Source organism: Chenopodium quinoa, unplaced genomic scaffold (genome assembly GCF_001683475.1).
Source record: "Chenopodium quinoa cultivar QQ74 unplaced genomic scaffold, ASM168347v1, whole genome shotgun sequence".
In the NCBI taxonomy this organism is placed as follows: Eukaryota; Viridiplantae; Streptophyta; class Magnoliopsida; order Caryophyllales; family Amaranthaceae; genus Chenopodium; species Chenopodium quinoa.
This window is the reverse complement of record NW_018745454.1, coordinates 5,358,182-5,382,977: the sequence shown is the minus strand read 5'-3', so window position 1 is coordinate 5,382,977 and position 24,796 is coordinate 5,358,182. Positions and strand designations below refer to the sequence as shown.

At 35.6% G+C, this 24,796-nt stretch overlaps 1 protein-coding gene and 1 pseudogene across 2 annotated transcripts; both read right to left on the bottom strand.

Annotated features, from left to right (window-relative positions):
* Window positions 1-3,099: 3,099 nt before the first annotated feature.
* On the bottom strand, window positions 3,100-7,137 carry LOC110714178. 2 transcript variants are annotated; one of them, XM_021892658.1, is made up of 4 exons: window positions 6,777-7,137; window positions 6,621-6,697; window positions 5,064-5,201; window positions 3,100-3,933 (listed from the first exon to the last, which is right to left on the bottom strand). In XM_021892658.1, the coding sequence occupies exons 3-4, from the start codon at window positions 5,193-5,195 to the stop codon at window positions 3,277-3,279; spliced, it is 789 nt and encodes a 262-aa protein (XP_021748350.1). In that variant the 5' UTR covers window positions 5,196-5,201; window positions 6,621-6,697; window positions 6,777-7,137; the 3' UTR covers window positions 3,100-3,276. The 2 variants fall into 2 exon arrangements, with proteins under 2 accessions (XP_021748350.1, XP_021748351.1); XM_021892659.1 differs by having other exon boundaries at window positions 6,621-7,137.
* Window positions 7,138-11,867: 4,730 nt separating this feature from the next.
* LOC110714560 lies at window positions 11,868-21,112 on the bottom strand (annotated as a pseudogene).
* Between the last annotated feature and the right edge of the window lie 3,684 nt (window positions 21,113-24,796).

Here is a 24,796-nt window from a genome sequence, read left to right as displayed (position 1 = left end):
AAGGAGGAGAGATTTGGCGCGTGAGGAGTGAGAATGGGTTTTGGGTTAAAACGGTGTCGTTTTGGGTGGAAAATGACAGTGAAATGATTTTGTGATTTAAGAATTAGGATCTAAATGTTAGATGTTGCTTACTCGCAACACTTGAGCGTGAGTTTCACGTACCAATTGTTTGGTTTTTAAGTGAGGGCCGAATGTCACCGCCCTCTATCCCTAATTGTTTGCTCCACTTTCCTTTTTAAGGTGTTCCCAAAAGATTGCTCCATATTATTTTTGGCTTGTTTTTCCACTTGCACTCTCTCTATCTCTCTTCTCATTGATATTTGTGTCAACCCATGTGCATCATTTTTGCCCAAAGCCTTAATAGAGTAGATTTATGATTTGGGACAAACAATTGGGGACAGAGGGAGTATCGTATTCTATGCTAGATTATTAAACTTATACGGAATACGGTATACTTTATAGGTTAGTGTATTTATTTGCGTGTACATTTTATAGGTCGTTATATGATATATTTTCTCTGTTATAGCTATATACAATAGAATATACACTAATTTAACTGTGGATATGGTTAGAAATCTTCATCGTATCGTACTTCGTATATTGTAGCTAGGATCGAGTAAGACGAGTATGTAGAGTACTAGAGTTAAGACAAGATTGAAGTATCTAAGATCGAATTAGAGTTGAATTAATTATTAGTGTTTTAACATGCCAAATTTAGTAAGCATATAATGAATATGCTAATTAGGATAAGTTCAAATTTAACTTATTTAAGTTAATATTAGCTTATTTTATAAATAACTAGTTCAAATTGGTTTATTTTATTTGCTTTTTGTTTATCATTGAACATCTTTATTTTTGTTACTTTGAAAATTACTTGTATTTAAAGTTTATATTTGGAAAGTGCATGTTAATAAATATCTATAAAGATCTCTTGCACCAAAAAAATTAGGCAAAAAATTATGGTCCAATTAAATATCAAATCAATTCAAACCCAGCCAAATGAGATCAGATCATGTATATTGCATAACTATAGCCTAAATTACTTATGTTTTCATGCTCGAATTTGTGCATGTGTATAAACACATATAGTAGGTTGTAGCTCACAACCTTTTTTGACAAAACCTGCAAGCATTAATATTATATCAAGATAGCCACTTTGTCGGAGGTGACAAAGGGTAACGAAACAGATGAGCAGTCCTCAATCCACATCTACTCCTCACTTAGAGTAAAAGAATCTGTAGCTACAAACCTTATTACAAGATCTTGACTGAAAAGTAAAACAGCAAAAAACACAAATACTAGCAATACTCAGAATATCATCCACTACAAGTTGGGTAGCAGTCCTCTCTTTCTTGTTTGACAACAACATATTGACGAGTTGAAGGCAATCTGAAGAAACCACCAAACTTGTAAGACCAGCATCGTATGCATATTTGATGCTAAAATACATAGCTTGGGATTCTGCATAACAATCGTCAGTTTGACCCTCTAGGGACTTACCCCTAGACATTAACACGCCCCCTAGATAATCGCACACAACCATCCCCAAACCTACCTTCCCCTCTTTCGATATGGCCGCGTCTGTGTTGAACTTAAACTTATTAGGGGGTGGGGCTATCCAATAAGAGGGATTGTCGTTGCTAGCTGGCGGAGGATCACTAGGATCACAGAGGATCACTAGGCTCACGTAAAGAAAAAATCCAGCATCTGATCTGTCTATCTCAATACCAAAAAAAATATCTAACAGGACCTAGATCCTTCATATGAAAAGCTACAGATAGCAGAGATTTGAGATTATTGATTTCTGACATACTATCACCACAAATAGGAAGATCATCCACATAAACTAAGATGAGAGTAAGAGAATTGTTCATTAGTTTAGTGAAGAGGTTGTAATCTAATTTGGATTGAGTGAAGCTCATTTGCAGCAGGGTACAGGACAGCTTGTGAAACCACTGTCTTGGAGCCTGCTTGAGCCTATACAATGATTTCTTAAGCTTGCATACCAAAGAAGAGTCAGCCTTAGGAACAAGAGAGATGTCTGCAACAGTCTGAATTTTGCTTCCAAGACCTGTGTAACCTTGTGGCTAATTCATGTAAACCTCTTCAGAAAGATCACCATGCAGGAAAAGCATTGGTGGCATTCATTTGTACAGCATGCCAACCTTCCAAGGCTGCAACAGCTAACAATGTTCTCACAATTGTCATTTTTGCAACTAGAGCAAAGGTTTTAGAATAATTAATGCCATACTGTTGCTTACATCCAAGAATGACAAGCCTTGATTTGTGTCTTTCAATGCTACCATCATGGTTGTATTTTGTTTTATACATCCATTTACACCCAATTACACTTTTACCAGCAGGTAAACAGGTGATGTCCCAAGTATCATTGAGCTCAAGAGCTTCCAGCTCATAATTCATGGCTTTAACCCAGTGATGGTGCTTAACTGCATCCTTAAAGTGAATTGGATCGGTTTCTTTGGTCAGAAATGATGGAAAACAATTGAAATCAGGTTGAATAGTGGTGAAAGCAAGTTTAGAAATGTGGAAGCTTGGTTTATTGAGCATAATGTAATCTTTGCTCCAGACAAGAAGACTGTGATCTCTAGTGGATTTTCTTACTGGGGGGAGGGAATGGGAGAATTATTTGGTGAGTTGGTTGGAGGAGGAGGAGGAGGAGAAGGTGTATTGTAAGGTGTAAAAGGAGAGTTGGTGTCAGGTGAAGGTGAGGGATCAGAATTTGGAGTAGGTGGGGTGTCATCTGACTCAGAGTCTTCGACTCAGAGTCTTCAAAATCTATCTTATAAAATAAAATAATAGTAACTTTCAAAAACTATCTTATAAATATGTTACTCTGTATTTTTAATTATACCATAAAATTTGTTTTACAAAGTTGAACAAAATTAAGAAGTTACAATTTTTGAGTGATCATTAATTCTTGGGTATTAAATTGAATAACATAGATGTTTGTTACTAATGAAACTATAGAAATTGTATCGTTGTTTTATTTCATACGGAGTATAATTCTATAACGTAGACTTCTATTATCAATGGTATGCTACATTTGTCTTTTATAAAATTTGATTATCAAGGTTCAAGTGTGTTTATATTTGGCATTTGAGACAAAAACTCAATTAACAACCTAGGTATTGCAGGGCAACAAACTAATTATATACATATATGTAAACTTACCTAAAAAGCTTTCTATGCAAAAAATATTGTAAAAGAAATTACAAGACAATAAATCAATCCATATCATAACAAATAGTACTAATGCTACCACCTAGACATAACAAACAAATGAACTACTAATGCAACTATAATTACATACACAAATCTCAAGAATAAAGACAAAAAGTGCTCTGACACGAACTGTAGAACCTGCTCTATCAAGGTAGATGGGGGAGGCGGCTGTCCAAGGTCGGATGCTACAAGAGGAGCTAACGACTGTTCGAACCTAAGGTCAACGTTAACCGTCTGGCCATCTCGAGCAGGAGCCGGTATCGTCAGCCAATGATGCAGACTCAAAAAACAACAGCAACCAAATGCGGCGACCGAAAGCCAAAGAGGTCGCCACTCCTGTACTCGAGTCACGCTCAACACAACTGTCTGCAGTAGCGCGAGTGACGTGTGAACGAACATGTACTCAAACGCAGGAAGAACGACCATCTGAAGGCAGAAGAAATCCACCGTAAAAAACAAAGTAACCCACAGTGAATCGCGGGTCATCGACTCGTCGGACAATCTGCCGTCAACAGTGCAGGCTAGAGGTACCAGAGCTGTAACTGTGCAGCCTAGCCCCATACAAAATGGGGGTGGAACCATCCGAGCGATCCGAGACCTCCTAAGCCAGAGTGGAAAGTACAGCACAACTAGGTGCACTCCTGAAAGCACGACAAGCAGGAAGTACAACAAGACATCTCGTGTAGCATCCTGTGAAAAAAAAAATATTAAATCTCGTAAAGTATGTCACTTGATAGTTGGTAAGCTTATTTTTTCAATTACTTTCTCTGTGTTTAAAACTAGCATCATTTCCTTAATATGAAAATGTCATAATACTTGTAACACTTCTTTAAAATGAAAATGTCGTATTACTTGCAAAACACTATAATTGGAGTGTTATTTTAATTAAAATGGTGCTATTATCCTTATTTAAACATCATGGCCCAATTATTTATACTTATAAAATTCTCTCAACTCCATTTTAAATTTTAAAAACATGTGAAACCCACTTTTCTTAGCTAATATGTAAAGGCGTGTATTTAGATGTGATTATTGAGCGGACCGACCAGGACAAGGCAAAAGAAATCAACCAATTCCTAAAAAAAACAACTCAAATAGCATTTTCAAGCTCGCCCATAAAAACTTTAAAATTAAGTCAAACCGAAAAAAACTATGCCCAAAACCCGACCAAATTCTAGCCATGTGTTGCAACTAATAAAAAACGAACGAATAAAGTATTTCATAAATTTACTTTTTCATTGAATATTACTTGAATACTTCATTTAGGGCCCGTTCTCATACGATTATTTTCTGTTCATTTCAATTTTAATAAGTTCAGTTCAGCTCCTAATTTCCTTTTCTTCCAAATCAGTCAGCCAGCCAGCTCAACTAATGAGAACAGACCCTTTATTTAATTTTTTTTTTTTTATTAAAACATTAAACTTGATTGAATTCTTTATAAATAAGGATAATTGAACTAACTTTAATTTATTTTTAATCCACTTTTTAAAAAAATTACACTATACTCTCTTTGCCGCCATAGATACTGTCTCATACCACTTTTTTTTTATGATTTTTTTTTGGGTTAAATACCTTAAAGTAGCAGTAAGATGCCCAATACCACCTACATTTTTCAGCTATGTATCAAAACAGTGACATTCAAATGCTAAGCTCAGTTGCATGCCAATCGACTTGATGAAAACTCAAACCACCACAATTTTCATCATTTAAGGAGTCTATTAACAAGGACTTCATAGCCTATCAGCATATCTCTATCCAGAATAGAATGGAATATGGGGTAACAAATATTTACAAGATAATACAGCAAACAAATAACGTACCGAGCCGCCCTGCGCAATCCGATGCTCACGAACCTTGTGCAAATAATAAGCAGCTCCGCCGAAAAAACCGCAGGCCAGTAATGCCCAAATGCGTGCAACGGCGTTGCTCTGAAGGTTTCTTCTAAATGACATTGGTACCTGCAAAAAAAACCAGTTCAGTTCAAAATTACTTTTCTCAATTCTATCTTCTTCCATACTCAATTCCTAATTCAACTATTGTTTGAAATTGGTACTTTCTCATCCCGTTTTTTTCCCGCTTATTCTGTATAAATACCATTGGGTTTCTGATTAGGAAGTGTGCCCACAAAATGATGTCATCATTGGTGGTGAGAGGGAGCGAGTAGAGTGAGAATTTAACCAAGCAAAAGATAAGTTTGAGTATCGAAGAATATGAAGCTACATTACAAAAGGTTGAGGCGTTCAGGTTTATACTTAATAAACTGTACACACTACAAAACATGAAATTGGGTCAACAAAGACACATCCTTCATAGATTTCAATCATTTTATATGATGTTAAATCAACCTCAAATGCCATCTCTCTAGGTCGGATAAGCAGTCTGTAAGAATATCGAACTATTGAAGCTTGTGAAAAGCTTTGGGACATTACTCACTCTTCTCTTGATCCTAATGGTATCCCTCTGTTTTTTACCTGATTTATGATGGAGTATTAATTATTTGCTGAAATTTGATGCAAGTTTGTGCAGGTTTTATTTGGGTTAAATATGAGCAGGAGGATTCTGTAATTTTTTTGTTTGGTTTTATTGTGGATTTTGATTTATACTGTAGTATTTATTTGCATAATTCTAGTAGATATGACTTAGGTATATCATGTGCTCAAAGAAAAGAGTTTAGATTTCATTTTATGATGCATACTCCATAGCTAAAATATTGAAAATACAAAAACATAATTTGTTCTCAACTGAGCATCTTTTTTCCATGCCTTCTGTTTCAATTCATTACACTAAAATATGGAATTCTTTTTAGTCATATATTTTTGTTAAGTAGGAAAGCAATGTCACACTTCAATTTCATTCTTGCATTGTTTTAGCTGAAATGTAGGGATAATGGCAATATTCTTATGGTTTCCCAAAAGTCTATTAACATTGATTTTTTAATGCCATACATAGTTTATTAATGTTAGCTACTGTACTTTTGAATTAAGTCTTGGGAAAAGTTGAATTCATATTTTTGGGGTAGCAATCTTGCAGAGAATTTATGGGTTAATGTTATTGAAATTTTGAAGTAGCAATTTGGCAGAGAATTTGTGGGTTAATGTTATTGATTTTCTATTAAAGAAAATGGCAATAATATGAATGCATGAGTATGGCAATTTCTAGCAGCTTACAAAGGGGAGACATCTCAATGATGAAAATATCAACAAAAATTCAACCCATTCAATGTAATTTTGCTACCATATATTTTAGTATTAGATTGAATCCTTACATTATGCTTACTTTCAACTACTACACACAACAATTTGTAATTTTATTCAAGATCATAGTAATTCCAATATGCAAATGAAGAATTAAAAAAAAAATAATAATAATAAACATACCTCAGAAACTGCTTCAACGGGGGATTGACGAATGTGGCGTGCGCTTGAATGGAGAACTCAGGGAAAGAGCGAAGCAACTGGGTATAGAAATTGATTAAGAATGAACTTCAGTGATTAAAAATCAATTGATAAATTGTAATAAAAGAAACAATGCACCTCAGAAAACTGGCTAATTTCGCAATACACCGGACACCGGACACCGGCCACCGGGTATAGAGGAGAGATAGGGGAGCGATCGATCAGTGAGAGCGATTAATCAATTCAAAGGGTTGGAGTCCTATTCTAAAATGGGGGAGATTCGTCCTATTTATGAATGGGCCGGGTCTTTATACCACCAGATCCTTAATGAAACGGGTCAGGCTTTATATACTACTCTTTTACTCTTTAATTAAACTAGTTGGATACGCGCCAACCAACTTTAAATGTAAATATCAAATGACTTTAAAATTAATAAAATGACTAATCACTTGAAAAAGATTTTAGACAACATTAGAATATAATACTACCTCCGTTAATTATTATGTGCAACGCTGGGTTATTATTGGTGAGATATAAAATATTTCAAAGTTACATATAATAATTAACGGAGGGAGTAATATTTTATAAAGACAAATTAGAGTTTTGTTAATGACGGTAAAAGTTTTCAAAGAAAGGCTCTATTTTGTTCATTATAGTTTTCACTAATTTTTGAAAAATAAGCTCTATTAGAATTAATAGGTTATGTTTTCTTTACATTCTATGTACGAAAACCTAAACTATTTTGGCTGAATTTAAATGTTTTGTTTGTTGCTAAAATTAAAATATTTTTATGGGACATGAATTTATTTTCACTAAACTATAATTATTTTCACTGTAAAAAATTATGTTTCACTAATTTGCTATTGGATATGCTCTTTGAAATCAATGAGTTTTACTGTTTAAAATATTTATTAAATCTTACTGATTTAAGGTGGAGTTATCGTAATTGAACATAGCTAAATATATTGTACTCAATATTATAAAAGTTTGTTTATTCACTTTATTTTTACTTATTTCAAGTCTAATAAATTCAGACAAGTTTAATTACTTATGGGTATGTTTTATTTACCTGATTTTACTTATTTGAAGTTAAGTGAACTTATTATATTACCTAAATTATTATGAACTTATTAAAACTTATTTTACTATCTCTGTTTCATATTTTTTGCAACTTTTGCCAAAAATGGATGCTGCACATTATTTGCAACTAAGGTTTTATTTCCTTTTTAAGTTGTCATTTCTCTCTATCTTTCTCCTCATCACCTGCATTCCTATTTTTCTCTCTCTATTTACACTCAAAAACAAATTTTTCATAGGAGTTTGTTCACCCTTCAAAGTTGTAAAAAATGTGAAATAGAGGTAGTAGTTGTAATTTGTACTTGAATAATTGTATCCTATTAAAACTTTTTTTTCTTAACTTAACTTATCTAATATATTAGACCTGAAACACGTGAAAACAAGGTGAATAAGACAGGGCCTAAGTTTATATATGATAAGTGCGGGAAAATTAAGTTTTAATAAGTTTAGATGTGTTGTTTCCAAAACAAATAAATATCATCATTCCACTTTAAAAAAAATCCCCTAAATGAAAGTCTTAATTTTTTACAACTAATTTTTCTTGATCACCTTTAATCAATCATATCCCCAAATTGAAAGAATTACACTTCGTCCAATTTATTTTATTTAAAATATCTAAAAATTATGCATAATACCATCTTTATTTACCACCTTTTAAAAAATTATACATAAATGTGATTATTCATCTCAATATTTAAATTAAACGTAGCTTATAATAATATATACCAAAATATTATACTCTCTTCGTTTCACAATGATATTTCCATATATTTTTTTTACCATTAAGAATGGCAAATTATCTTCAATAATCTTCTGTATATATAAAAGCAAATATAGTCATATGGGGTCTAGTTTAATTCATCACGCTTAGTGCTTTATTAATAACTTAAATTCATAAACCTTGCTAATATATTGAAGATATTTGCGATCAAATATTTACACCTTATTAAAATCTTTAATTCTTTCCAAAATGTAAGATAAAACATCATCAACTAAATTAATCAATCTCAATATGTACTTTTATAAATTTTATTAACTTACTTTTTTTAGTGTTTATAGAGTCACTGGGGCAGGTGATGAGAATCTATCTTAAGCCACGTGGGGTCTATTTTTCTCACCCACCAAAATTTTATATGCAAACAAACTTGTAGGATATATATGGTATTTTGAAGAAACAATCTACTGTAGCAATGCCCTTTTTCACCAAACCAAGTATTCTCTTTTTAGAATGTTATAGACAAATATCATTTATACACAACAAATCTTGTATTAATTATATGTTAGATTTCTTTCGTAATTTATCAATTTTTTTTTTTTTTTTTTGACGGTAATTTTTCAATTTTTAAAAAGAGAGATACAAACAATTCTATATTCATTCTCCAGTCAAATCTAGTTCGACTTGTTTTTCTTTTTCAATCTACCATATAAGATGCTTTTAAAATCTGAGATTTTTTATTGTATTGAAATAAGATAATTGACAAACGTTGATGAAGGGGCTATACACCATATTTATATGCTTTTTCCCATAAGATAGAGTTTGGAAGAAGCCCAAGGGGTGGAAAGAAAACTACTTATCTCAAGCCGGTCGGGAAATTCTTATCAAATCGGTGGCCCAAGCGATTCCTATTTATGCTATGCAATGTTTCTCTATCCCATCGAGTATCTTAAATGAGGTAGAAAAAATGTGTAGGAATTTCTTTTGGGGCCAAAAAGGTGATGAACGAAAAACTTGTTGGGTGGCTTGGAACAAGCTTTATCGTTCAAAAAATAATGGGGGTTTGGGTTTTCGTAATATGCAGCTTTTTAACAAAGCTATGTTAGCTAAACAAGCTTGGAGGATACTTACCAATGAGAAATCTTTGATGACTCGGGTTCTCAAAGGTAAGTATTTGGAATGAGCTTCACTTGGAGGTCAATCTTGAGTGTAAAGAATGTAATTGAAAGAGGGGCCAGGAAGATTATTGGAGGGGGAAGTAGCATTAACATTTGGGTTCCAAATCTGCCTAACTTTCGCATTTTTTCGCCAATTGCTGATGGGGATAACGCTCCAACTGTAGTGAAGGAGCTGTGGGAAAACAAATGTTGGAATCGGAACTTGCTGCTTGAACTTTTTACTCAGAGAGAAGTGGATGATATTTGTTGCATACCTATTCCTTTGTTTGAAGATAGTGATGAATGGAGCTGGCATTTCTCAAAGGATGGGCAATACAAAGTTAAAAGCGCCTATAACTTGTTAATTGAAGATGAAGAATTGGGCAGGGCAACATCCTCTGTAGAGATTACTCCGTTCAAATGGAAAAAAATATGGAATGCTAAGCTACCTCCCAAGATCAAGTTGTTCGCGTGGAGGGCTATCAAAGAGGCTCTGCTTGTCAGATTGCGTCTGGTGGCTAGGGGAATGCAGGTAGACCATTTGTGTCCGATGTGTGGTGAGCTAGAGGAGTCTACCATACATATGCTGCTGCTTTGCCCTTCTGTGAGGTCTATTTGGGAACATTCTGTATTGAGGTTGGACACAATGAGAGACCAAGCTGACTCTTTGCGTGAATGGTGTGCAAAGGTTTATGGGAAGATTAATGAACCGAGGTGGTGGGATATTTTCTGGAGTTTGGCGTGGGGTGTGTGGCTGAAGCGCAATGCTTGGGTTTTTGAGAAAAAAACGAAAGCTGGAGAGTGATTTAATCCATAAAGGCTGTTGGGCTAGTGGGAGAGTATGCAGCAGCTTTGGAGAGATGTAACCTTGCGTCTCCTGCTCTACATTTGGGCTCTGTTTGGAAAGCTCCGCAAGTGGGTGTGCTGAAACTAAACACTGATGCCTCCTTCAAGGTTCAGCAGTGCCTCGGAGTGGGGGGTGTTCTAAGGGATGCTGTTGGTGATGTGCTCCTCGCATTCTGTTCGTCAATCAAAGGTGGCTTTGATGTTGATATTGGGGAAGCTATTGCTATGCGGCAATGTCTTGTTATTGCTCTTGAGGCTGGGTTCAGAAACTTCGTGCTGGAAACCGACAACATTAAGTTGTTTCATCATATGAAAAAAGGTATTACGCCACCGAATGCCTTTGGGAATGTTGTTAAGGATATATTACGCTTGGGCAGGGAGTGTTTTTCTTGCTCTTTCTCTTTTGTCAGACGGCTAGGAAATGGTGTAGCCCATGAACTTGCTTTGCTTAGTAGTAGTTTCAATGAGTTTCGTGTTTGGCTTGAAGAGTATCCCCCGGAATTACATGGGGCGATTTGTAATGATCTTGAAAACTTGTTGATTTAATAAAATACTAAGCTTGATGTTTGTCAAAAAAAAAAAAAAAAAAGTATGACAGAGGTCAAAAGTAAAAAGAATCACATACCAATCTATATACTTAAAAAAAAAAAAAATCAAATGTAATTTTTTCAAAAGTAAAAGGGGGTATGTTACAAAAATTTCTAATTTAATAAAATTATTTGCCCAAATGACTATCTTACTATTTTAAGATTGTTTTAATATTTTTATTCCAAAAGTGGATGTAATCAACCATTCCTATTTTCCAAGTCACCCTCTTTAACTCCTTTTTTTTCATCAAATCCTCTATATAAAACTTTTTTGTTTTGTTTGCACGTGGAATTGTCAATTCGGAAGTTTAAATCGAGTTCAATGAAGTTGAATTGGGTTAATTTTTAAAGCTAAGATCATGTTAAATTATTGTGTTCACGCAAATTAAAATCTGAATCGAATTGGATCTGGTGCAATTTTAACACCTCTTTTGTATATTTAATTGTAGTTTACCCCAAATTTCAAGTTGCATTGTACTCCAAACAATCGTTGTGCAAATTAATACGATGATAACAAAATTTAGAACCTTTTTAATTGATTAAAAAAACAAATAAAAATCACAAATCAATTATAGAAAAAAAAAAAGGATAAAGGAATTTAATGTAGTTAGTTCAAATTTAGCTAGTTTGGAATTTAGAAAGTCATTTGGGCTGTGTCAAAAAAAAAAAAAAAAGTCATTTGGGTAATTAGTTTTGCTAAATTAGTCATTTCAGTAAAAGATCTCAGAATAAGTACTTGCAGGTTTGACATTTACAAAAATTCTATGTTACGAAAATTTACCTAAGTTTACTACACGTATGCCAGATAAACAATGCATAAAGTTGTGTTGCTTTTGTATGCCAGATATGATGTTGCAATACTATATAAACAGAGCTTAACATACGAAGTACATAATCAAATGAATCAAAGCATGATGAACCCTTCATGATTCCACCCCGTGGAACAACTTTACCACAGCCATACTTATCGCCAATTGGAAGTAGAAGTAGAAGGCACCAGAAGCTGTATTTAGAAGGGCAAAACTAAAAAAAATAATTCAGTAATAACAACCGCGATATTATGCCCTAGAAGATAGAACTAAAAAGTAAAGTGAAAAAGAGAAGTATCAATATAAAAACTAGCACAACGTGAAGATCCACCATCTCAGACCAGTATTGGGACTAAATTACAGTGAAAATTTGGATTTCCCAACAAAATTGCACATTCCCACAAATGTTCTAGTGTCTATAAACTATTCTCAACTGCCCAATTCTGTCTCACCATCTTTTTCTACTTGAGTACAAATCCCATCCTTCATCGATCATCCAAAACAAGGGCTTATAGGGTGAACAGTTTAATAATTAAAAGATTAACCTAATCACACTTGATGTTCTTGTAAATTCTTCGTACGAATAGATTGGAACCCAGGTAGCCAACCGCTCCTGATATTGAGAAACAAGTTAATATAGCACAAGGCCAAAAGAGAAACATTAAAAAGATGACAAAGCTCAAACAAACCTATAATTGCATAATTGGAGCTTAAAAATTAGATGTCTTGTACAATTTTATGATAATCAAATTCCATATTCCTTCTGAATTTCAAGTTCCTTTCTTTTTTCTTTTAAGGGATTCCCATAAAGTTACTCCAATTTTCTCCCCCAAAAGCTTTTGGATATTAGAAACATATACGTAATTACTTCTCCAGTGGCAAACTGGCAATAGAAAAAAGGTAACTATAGAACCGACCAATGAAACAATAAAGCGTATAATTTAGCAAACTGGTTCATTGGCTTATTTTACTGTCTGGCAGGATTGTGTTCAAATGGTCAAACCCCAAGAGTTCTGGTGTAAGGAAGGAGCCAGCTTGACCAATTCAAATTTTGTGCTTAGACTACCCATGTAACACCCCCCCCCCCTCTTTGTCTGAGCTCCCTGGTCTTGGAAAAGGCTTTATAAACTTTCATCAACTAAACCCAACAAAGATGTATGAAACCGAGGGCATACATCATGGCCATCACAACCCCAACAAAGACCTATCCAAATTCACAGGCAACCGACAACTGAACTGAACCGAACCACCAATAAAATAGATGTGAATGTATCAATAAATGGCATAGTTTCCCATGTAAGCGACTTACAGACTAAACTGGAACAAGAAGGGTACCAAACTATGCACAGTTTCAGATTATAGCATGGACTTACCACAAAGAATTCCCAAGCCAAGACAGAACATCATTGTGTAGCCAAAATAAAAGCTGGTCTGAAAGAAGCCTGACATCTTGGTCTTGACATGATAGTAATATATAGAATACAGGAAGACATAAATCGCAGTGGATGCAGCGGAGAAGAATGAAGTCCACTGCCAATGGTAATTCTCAGCATTCAGCAAGAAATATGTCCCCACGATTGTCACACAAACAGTGACAATGATCAAGATCAGAAAAACAAGCAGCATGAAGCCGTAAACATAGTACACCTGAAAGGGACATAGCAAGTAACCATAAGAGAGGATGCACATACATAAAATATATACTGCAGCATAGTGATCACTACCATAAGATGATATAAAGCACCATAATAAGAAACATGGAGAATAGAAGCGGACATTAACACAGGTTAAGGGATATGAATCAAAAAAGCAAAGTAAAAGAGAGAAGAAATAAAGAAACTTTTGTAGAATGATCTAATAAAAGAAAAGTACACTGCATGTTTGTCTCTCTTCTCACTTCCATCCTCGGCTTTGGGCCCACAACCCAAACAGCACCTTAAGTCTTAGAGCCTCCATCACAATCACCTCATGTCACCAACACTTACATATCACCACAGCTCTCCCACTCTCTCAGATTCCCCCAACTCTGATGAGTGATGACAAACCTTACCTCTATCCTCTATGGGTCTATCTCAACTTTATTTTCACAGCTGACTGCAGTCGAGTCTTATGTGGTCAAAAATGGCCAGAGGTCCTAAGTCTGGAACTTGACTGCCCAATCCAACAAACACCTCTCCATTTGAGGATGCATCAAGCATCTCTCCATTTTGGAAGGCAAGCAAACCCCCAGATCAAGTACTCAAGCATTGGTACTTCCCCTAGAAAATTTTCTCCTATTGATCAAGCAAGTAAACTACCAACAGGAGGCGGGCTTAGCACCGGTTTAGGACATGATTGTGGACTTGTGGGACATCTACTCACTCTTTAGAACCTTTTTCTCTCTCTATAACATCTAGTAAAGGATGCAGCTGTTGCAGCAGTTATTATTATGGTTGCTGATTTATTTTTCTTAGGGCTTACTGTGATGATAAATTTAGTCGACCTAGCAATATTGACCTATGAACGACCCAAACCAAATACTGGAAGATCCTAAAAATCAACTCAACCTGAAAATGTATATAAATGAAAATATTTTCAACGAAAAGCTAATTGGCAATACACTATACACCTAAAAGATGTCTTCGCCAAAAGGACCCGGAACCAAACCTAAACCCGAAATAAACAGTCAATTTGTCACCACTACATAGATTGGGTAATGATATTACTAGGCAATATTTCCCATATCCAAGGCGATTGCGCTTGATAGGAAGATATTTCATCTATAATTGCTTTGACAGCAATTTACGTGTTAAAAGGGATATCTATATGAGCCGATTAATTGCGTAAAGCCCACGGTAGCAAAAGAACCGGAGAAAATCGTGGGGTTTCTTTAAATTGGAGCATGCCGCTACCTGGATCACATCTTAGAGTATTCCATTCTGTTTTTCAGCCAGATCCAGGCTTGGCTCGTCCTGAAACATCCGAAGAAAGTGCTTATCTCGCAGTCAACTGTTAAGAAGCGCCAGAGAGAGGTATAAATACTGAACCAGCAGTTCGTTAGCTGAATCTGTTCCAGCTTCTACCACTCACTCACATGCCTAGCTCACTCTTTTTGTTTCATTTGTTGAGAGCTTAGCTGAGCATGGAGTTGGTCTATGGGAGGGTAAGATTTAATTCACCCCCACAAATTTCATTGTTGTAGTGATGGTAATAAATCCATTGAAGAGGAGTTGATGGGAGGAGTGGAACAATGAGTGGAATTAGTGGGATAGACGGGCATGGTGGCCAGAGTGGAGAACGATAGCGGGCTGATTGCTAGGATAAGATTGGGGTAGCAGTGTAAGTGACCAGTAGACTGACCACTACAGGCTAGGTGGAGATGCGTGAATGAGCTCTTTTGTTTGTGATAGAGGGTAAGTTATTACTTGTAGTCTTGAAGATGAGAATGAGATAATTGAAATCAAAATAGGGCAAAAGCTGACGTGCTGTTCAGTACTTGGTATTAAGAAAGGGAGAGGTGGCAAGACCTCTGTTCTTATTTTATGGAATTAGGTTAATTTTTTTGGTTAATACATTCTCCCAATTTTCAGACTGGTCATCCCCACAACACTGATTCACAGTAGAAATATGGCATTACATGGTTAAACTTGACCACACAAAAATTAAAAAACAAAAAACCTATATGAAGCAGCATTGCAACAGAAGCAACAAGGGTTGTAGATAGAAGGCAGAGGGAAAACGATGACTATAACAAAGGAAGCACGGGGACGGCAACTCACTGGTGTTTCCCGTACCGGGGACGGATAGGGGAAGGCCTAAAAATACGTTCCCGAGACGTTTCCAAAAATTGGGGACGGCAGTTGATTTTGGGTACGGCGCGCTAAACATTTGGATACGTCTTGGGTACGGATCCGATCATATTTGGCGTCCCAAAGTTCATTATTGTCTCTTTCCATCTTCTCACTTTCTCCATCTCTCTTCTCTCTTTGAAGAGATAATTAAAGCAACCACCATCAGTTGCCGACTCAACACCCACAACTACCAGTCAGATCAGGTCATCCGTCCAGGCGGTCTTCACCTTCAGTCGACTGAAACAACTTTTTCCCCTCTTTTTCCCCGGCTTCTTCGTGCTTCAGTAGGTGGGGGTAAATACCTTTATGTGGGTTGGGGGTAGGTGCGGGAATACCTCCACGTACTTGCCTTTACTTTGGTTTTAATCCTTCTCTTTTACATTTGTTTAAATCTGAGATGTCAGCCTTTGACTCTTTTCATTCAACTTTTTTTTGAAGTAATTTTCTCATTTAATTTAATCTATTTTTTTCTCTTTTTTTTTTTCTAGCTGGTAGTAAATAAATTACCTTAAAAAATTTGAATGCCAACAAAAAAAATTACAAAAAAATTAACTATAAAAATTAATTTTCTGAATTTTTTGTCGTATCCATGCCGTATCCGTTTTTGTAAATTTTAATTTTGCTGTTTTTTGTCCCCGTTTTTGTCCCCGTATCCGGCTCGGTGCTACTTAGGTGAAGTGGATGAAATGGATGTCGGTGGAGAGAAATTAATGAGCAATACGGGTTACTGAGCAGGGTCACAGTGGAGAGTAATAGAGCATTCAGGGATGGGAAAAAAAATGAAGAGAGGGAATAAAGGTACCAAGCCTCTGTTACAACAGAGGGTTTAGAAACCTTTCTCATAAAACAAACTAAAGGAAGAACTGAAGGGTTTTCATGTCATTCCATTATTTTCTGATTCTTGATTCTGTTGGTCATGAACCAAACAATTGGAATGAAAATTCAAAAGACTCACAAAGGGAAACATGTATACCGAAACATATCACCCCTTCCCCAAGAGACAGAGCATGATCCCACTTAATGTCACTCACGCAAAACAATGACAGAAAAAATAGAAAAGAAAAAAAAAATCTCAATAACCTCCAATAGTAAACAACATTCTAACCCTTAAGATACACTCATTTTTCATAGGATGTTGTATAACAAAAATTATAATAGCTCAGGGTACCTCCACACACGTGAGGTCAGAACAGGGTTTAGAGTCTTTAGTCTTCAAAGACAGAATCAACACCTCTAAGCATTTAAGGAATATTTAAGAATAAAATAATAACTGCTAAAGAAACTACATGAAGTAAATAGGAACAGTTACCTTGTAATTCCAGAAAGACGTGAAGACAAAATACATCTCAATGAAAATACTTCCAAAGGGTAGCAATCCCCCATTAGTGATATTACTGATGGCGTTAGATACCATTTCTTTTCTGGAATAGGTCGAGGAATAGTCTTCACACGACATGGATTATTAGGTGCACCATTCCAGTTTCTTCCAACAACAGTCCCAAGAAGTGCAAGTGGGAAGGAGATGAAAGCCCAAATGACAAATACTACTACAATAGTCCCAAAAGGAATAGCAGCTAGAGACCCATAGAATATAGCGATTGTGTTCAAAATGAATCCGATTCCGAAGCACATAAACGGGAAAAGGGAAGCAGTAAGAATCATTGCCTTTATCCAGTTTTTACCTGAAGCAAGAAAGGAGGGGAAAATCATCAATAACCTTAAAAGAGCATAGCTAAGAATAATCACAAACTGATTGGAGCAAAAGAATAGTGACAAGCAAGCATGATTTGCAACATACCGCCATTACGTGAATACATTCCACCACTGACATATCCTGATATGAATGATGTCAAGGCATAACACACAATGAAAGTTGTGACTATAGCTCCCCTCCTGTAAGACAAAACACAGTCAGAAATTATTTTCTAAATCAATAGGATTGCATATATATATGTATATATGTATATGTATGTATATATATATACATACATAAAGTATTCAGGAAGGAATTACGTTTTTAAAAACATACTAGTCTTCACTACGTATGCAAGGGACACGTTAACTGAAGAATTACATTAACACATAAACACACTCAAGTAGCAACTATCTGCCTATTCAGCATAGGTTCTTATGATCAGCAAAGTCTTGCAATGCAGTGTAGAATTAATATATGGTAAGAGTTATGTGCATAATAACATACCCAATGGAGGATCTAGGAGTGGAGGGACGAGGGATGGTTAGTCCCTCTATCCCCCTCCCTCCAGTGACGGAGGTTCAATCCTCATCCCCCCTCCTGTGATAGAAGGGGGCTCCCCATATATCTTACGGTACATATTATAAAATAAGAGAGAGACAGACAGACAGAGAGAGAGAGAGAGAGAGCATACCCAATGTACAATGTTCCGAAAATTGCCAAAAGGATGACAAGGAGAATAAGAGTTGCCATTTGAGCTCCAGTGCCAATAACAGCTGTAAGCAGAGCTAGATAGCGAGGAGGCCGGAAAACATCTCCATGAACAAGTTTCCAACCAGACTCTTCACTAACATCCCTTTCCTGATTATCCGCAGTATATTAGGCTTTAGCATGATCCCAAGTCCCCAGTGCTTAGAGCACATAAAATCACCTAATACAAATAGAAGTCTTACCAAGCTTTCTAGGTCATCATCTTCCCTTGCATACTTTGCATAGTCATTTCTAAGAGTCCTCATCAATATCATTGAAACTAAACCAGTCAAGAAAATGACCATCATGAAGGAATTGAAAATGGAGAACCAATGAATCTGCAACAAGCAAAGCATCCATTTTAAGAAAAAGTGGTTTCTTCCATTTTTTATGTGGGTTAAAGAGGAAAGCCAATTATTGAATTTTACAAGACATTAAAATCTCGTTACTTTTAAGATCAGCAAATACTATCATTTCGATAATTCTCGTTTTATCCCATCGATATTGTTGTATACCAAACATATAGTTCAGAAAAAGGTGGAAAAGAACCTGATGCTCAAAAAAGGGGTAATCCAAGTAGATATCAAAACGCCTGCCAAAGGTGACATCTGTTGGAATCCATTTAACAGAATATGTCATGTCATACACCTTTCCGTCCTCTACTGCCTTAGCACCATCTTGGGTAAGATTAACATGGATGATCTGCACACACGGGTGTTGATAAAAAGCTTGACTTGTAAAAACTAAAAATGAAAAGAAAGAAAAGTAGAAAACATCAATCAAGAGAGATCAAGAAAAAAAATTAGTTTACATGATTCCCATTATACTTTATGATGAAGTTCCTATGTGTGTACAGCACGTGCTTAGCATTCTCCCCATTTTTATCATAACGAAGCTCTCCCACAAAACCTGCACAATTAGTAATTAAATAAATAAGCTAATATGAATGAAGGAATCATTTTACATTAATAGCTGAAATAAAGATGTTACGGACATACCCCACAGAGGTAAATCGTCTGAGGTGCATTGAGCAGCCAGGTACCAACAAAGAGAAAGCAAAATGTCAGCATAAAGTGGTCAAGCCAAAAAGTGAGAAGGAAATATGCAAACAATATAGATATAGCAGAGACAAGAGTGTCAAATTCTACTGTGAAACCTCTTTTGACTTAAATGCATAGCTGTGAAAGAATTCAATGCTACGATTTCAGTGACAACTTTACTAATTAACATACCTATGAACAACTCGAACCAATATGAATTCTCAATTGCATCTCTGAATCGTGCTGCTTTATACTGGTCAAGTTCAAGTTCACATATGGAAGTCCTATCAACATTTTCTGGCAGAAAAAAAAAATGTTATAGATGTCAGAACTTGCAATTTCTAGATTGAGGGCATCTAAACATGGAAAAGAGGGGTGAAAATATGGGGAAAAGCATCAGAATTAGCATGCATAATTCAGATAAATCTTAGGTATACATACTTCTATATTTCAAATCAATTCCGCTGTCAACAAGTTCATTCCCACCAAGAACCTCACCCAGGCCACCCCACCTGTGGGCAACCTTGCCCTCTGGATGGCAAAATGGAAGGCTGAAGTAGTTGTAGGTTTCTTGCGGATTGTTGTATGGACCAACTTTGTTCACCCACAGGATTACCTTCTCATCTGGCTCATACTACAATTTTTTAAATAAGCACATCAATTTCTCATGAGATACAGAAAACAAAGCACAGAGAAAAGACATGAAGACACAACATAAAGAAAAAAAAAAAAAAAACCTGAGGAAGGCATAGAAGATCTGACCCTAGCAAACAAAAAAGTTCATGGTGTTTAATTTCATCCCCTTTGATTTTAAGTTTTGAACATGACCACAGACACGTTCAATGATTTCTGCTACTTTTAACTGTGTACAAAAGATCACAGTGTAAATTCAAAGATGATTAAGCTGTCTTAATGATTTATTTCGTGTTGATCATTATCCAAGTTATAATCATGAATTCATGATAAGGAAGGGAGGAAATCGGCTTCCATAAGTCACTCTACTTCCTCCACTGATGTTAACCATTTCAGTGTTTACAAGCACACTGTAAATACAGAAAGGTGAAGAAGTTCAAAGACACACTCCCAAGTCCCAACACCCCAAAACATATTTTTCACCCTTTAGAAGGTAATTTGACTCTTAGACTGTCCATCTCACACAATATCTTCACCGTGGTTCAAAGAATCAAACATAAACCAATTGAAGGCAGACCAGTCACCATCATAATATTCGTGAATCGTGATTGCAGCCTTGGAATTACTTTCAAGGGTAATGTGGATGGATTCTGAAAATTGATGGACTAAAATCACCATCACGAATTCACGATAAGCTCAACAATTTTTACAACAAAGTCGTGATGTGGTGTTGTGACTTATGAGTATGTGACCAGGACTCAATGCCTGCTTCTTCATTCTTCATCCCAAACACAAATAAAAACACTCATTTTGATCCCCCATCACTCAAGAAGCTATATAAATGCCATGCCAGAACCCAGCAGCTTATTATCTATAGAAACCTAACCCCAATTCCAAAAACACCAAAGTTTCAACAATTTTCCAATTAAGCAAAATGGGCATCTATGAATTCAACAAAACAATAATGCAATCAACTTTATTTGTGAAATTAACATAAACCCTACGCTTGAACATAATTTCAATATACATCAACAAGAACAAACACAAAATCAGCAAACTAAACTGAGATCTATAGCTAAAACCCAGTTTAAGACAAACAATCAGAGCTCAATCAAAAATCAAAACAAAAGATCAAAAACCCATGTCAGAAAATCAAATCAAAATGACTACACAGCCAAGAAATCAATTAATTTCAATTTTAAGGAAAAGTGGAGTGCGAGTGAAGAAGTACCAACCTTGTGATCTGACTCAGAAGCGAGAGATGGTGAAGATAAGAGAGAGAATATGAACAAGATAAGGAAGACGAAGATGGAGGTGGATCGTACGGTGGAGGGCATGGCTGAGGAGAGAAGATCAAGCCAAAATCAACGGTGAGAAATTGATCTTCAAGAGTATGAAATAGAATAAAAAACAGAGGAATTAAAGGTGATTGATTTATGAACGCATTAAGATAGGGTTAAAATTGAAGGTAGGTAGTCGTCGTTTACCTTAGTCAGAGACAATGTTCTTCCTCGATGTCTCTGGAAGTGAAAGATGATGAAGAGGAAGAGAGAAAGAAAATCATGTGAATATGTGATGGGTAGTATTGACCTATCTCATATCTTCTCCTTTTTCTTCAATCACCTCTTTCTTTCTACCTTTTTTTATTACTACGTACGAAGTATTATTATTATTATTATTATTATTATTATTATTATTATTATTATTATTATTATTATTTATAAAAAAAATTAGCAAATGGGAAACAAGTTTTATTAAAAAGAGACACTTATTTTCCTAAAAAAAAATTAAAAAAAAAAATATTTTGGGCATGTTCTCATAGACTGAATTGAATATTTTATAAGAGAATGAAATTAGAAACTGAATTGAATTGAATTGAAAATAAACATATGAGGACAGACCCTTACACTATTCAAAAAAAAAAAAAAAACTTACAAACTCATGACACTAGACGACTAATATTATTGTCCTATCGAAACGCTTAAGTAGATAAATAGTTCTGATTCTACGATATGGACATAGAATTACAATTATAACTACTAACATTAGACATGAATTCCTTTCTTAGGTAGCTTGGAGAATCGGACAAAATGTGATTAATGAACTTCCACGTTTTGCCAATCTGGGACCTGCAATCACAAGCAAAATTAGCAAGGAAAACTAGGGGTTGGGTCGCCGAAAGTTGTAGACACCTAATTGTGTCTCCCCGATCCAAACTCGGGGATAAATGACCTTTTATCGCCAATTAGTCGCATTGCGCATCGAAATTAAGAATTGCTTGAAATTCTTGGTCATCTTTATTTTAATTCACCTAATCCAATCTATTCATATCCCAAACATCCAATCAAATCCTTTTCCTAACTCAAAATCCACAAACCAAAACCCAGTTTTGAATAATTTATGAAACTTAGTTCCAAATAATTTTAAAAAATATAGAATGTAGACACAATTATTAAAGAGATAAAAAAAATACCGAGATGTGTATTCATTGCAAATAGTTGAATCCGTAACACGTTAATAACCACTATAAAAAATTCCCAATAAAAAAATAAAATAAAATGCATGGGTACAGAATAGAACCTGAGAGCTAGTGGAAAAGCAAGCCTTATTCAAGGTCCACCAACCACTAGACCATAGTGTAACTTTGTGAAGTGAATTGTATATGTAATGTATTTATTTTCATTTATTGCATTAGTTTAAATTAGAGTAAATCAATTTTTTTACTAGCTATTATTTTGAGGTAGCTCACCATATTGAGGGACCCCCATATTCCAAAATAGCTCCGCCACAGGCCACAGCTGAGTGACTCAAGACCCTCCCCATAATACTCTCGCTATTATTTTGAGGTAGCTTATCATTGTAAAAGGTGACTTATGGGGTGAGACCCCTCCTTCTTCCAAGTCACTAACTGTCTCGACACACGAGTTTAGTAACAAACAAGAAGACGACAAGTGGCAATTTTTATGTTTTCATTTAAATTTTTGCCCAAAATTAAAATAAAACAATTATTTTAATTGTAATGTACATTGTGAAAATAATATATGTATGACTCATACTAATGGATTGAAGTTAGTGGAGTATAAGGTGAAAAAATTAATATTTAGCGAGAGAAATCAATCAATCAATACTATATACTAAAAGACACACCAGAGATGACACGTGTCATCTCCTGGTGTGTCCTTAATTATTTTTTTTCTTTTTAAAAAATATTTTAATCAGGGAAACAAATCATTTACAAAAATCATTTTATTTTGTACATATTCCATATTGACACGTAATACTTATTATATTTAAAATAAAAGATTTATTCGCAAATCTTTCGAATAAAAATTGGGCAATATATACCAAAAATCAATATTTTTAAATAATTAGTGACCTATTTTACAATAAAGATTTTTTTCTACTTTGTTTTAGTTGTGTATTGGAAGCTACAATTAAAATTGCAAATATCAAATTAACATATCACATACTTTTATTATTTCTTGACTAATTTATGATTATAATATTTCTCAATTAATAAAAAAAAATCAACGTGTATGGCACGGGATCTAACCTAGTTGTGAGCTAATTCACTACCGATATGAATGCATTGACAGAGTCACCCGTTGTAGGTGCTCTAATGCCGAGCACATTCTTTAAAATCAAATAATCATAATAGACATGCAAAATGCAATACATTTGACCAATTACAATTTACAAATTTACAACTTAGCAATAAAATTAAAACCTTTAAAAAAGAAAAAAAAATTAAAAGAGTCCAAATTTACTGCACAATTATCAGTCTTCTCCACCCATTCCAAATTAAGCGAAAAATGAAATTCTACCTTCCTATTACGGGACTTGTTATTCATCGCCCGCAAATCTCTACATAAAGCCCACATTTTATAATTTTTTGACAAATTTGCCCTTTTTATAATTTTAACGGAAGATAAATTTTTCGCACTAAAAAAATGTGGAGCAGCACCGGATCGCCGAGGATCACCGGAGAATCGTCGTCGTCATCGGAAAACGAGGTTCGTAACGCATCGTAAGGACGAAATGGTGGCTGGCGCCTAGCCAAAAGGCCATGCCGTGGTTGTGGCGCCTAGCCAGGACGCCGCCGCCGTGGTCACGGCGCCTGGTGGAGAAGCCTCGACCATAGTAGTGGCGCGTGGCCAGGACGCCGCAGCCACGACCAAGGCGCCTGGCCACCACGCCGCCACCATGGCGGCGGCGTCCTGACCAGGCGCCCCGACCGTGGCTCCGGCGTCCTGGCCAGGCGCCAGTAGGGGAATATTTTTTTTTTTTTTTTTTATTTTTTTTTTTTTATTTTATTTTTTAATTTAATCCCCCTTTTTTTTTTTTTTTTGTTTGTTTTTGTTAATTTAATCTTAATGTAATTATATTTATACGTTATATGTTATTGTTACAGGATTATGGTGGAGACGGAAATGATTACAGTGGGATTTTTGTACATGATGGCCTGTTCGAAGATGCTCAACAAGCGATTGATTGGGCAAAACAGGTTGCAATTAGATCAGGCTTTTGTTTAGTAGTAGCAACTCATAAATCTCAACGGGATGGTAGAATGGATCGCATTTTGAGATGCGACCGTTATCGCAAAAGAGAAGAACGAGATTTCAGTAAAGCGATTCGGTTTGACTCAAAGCGGAAAGGTTGTGGGTGTCAGTTCCGAGTTAAGGTTCGACAACATCAAAGGCGTGACGGTTGGGAAGTGAAGGGTTACGACAAATGGGGATATCACAACCATGAGCTGATAGCATACAAAGTGGGGCATCGGCAGTTAAGCGGCCTAAGTCCAGCTGCGAAACTAGTTGTAAAAGAAATGAGTGATGCTCAAGTGAAGCCCGCTAAAATATTAGCGTCTGTGTTAGAGAAATTCCCCGAAGACCAGCCAAACCGAAGACACATCTACAACGTCAGACAGAAATTGAGGTTTGAACGGTCAGAGGGAAGGAACCCTATACAGCAGCTTCTGCACCAGGCACAAGCACGTGGTTACCTTTACTGGTTTGAATCTG

Bases quoted from the DNA above. Each gene is read 5' to 3' on its own strand.
- LOC110714178 (XM_021892659.1), bottom strand. From the start codon at position 5,195: ATGTCATTTAGAAGAAACCTTCAGAGCAACGCCGTTGCACGCATTTGG. The intron at 3,934-5,063 runs GTACGTTATTTG...TTTTTTTCACAG, and splicing joins GGATTGCGCAGGGCGGCTCG to GATGCTACACGAGATGTCTT.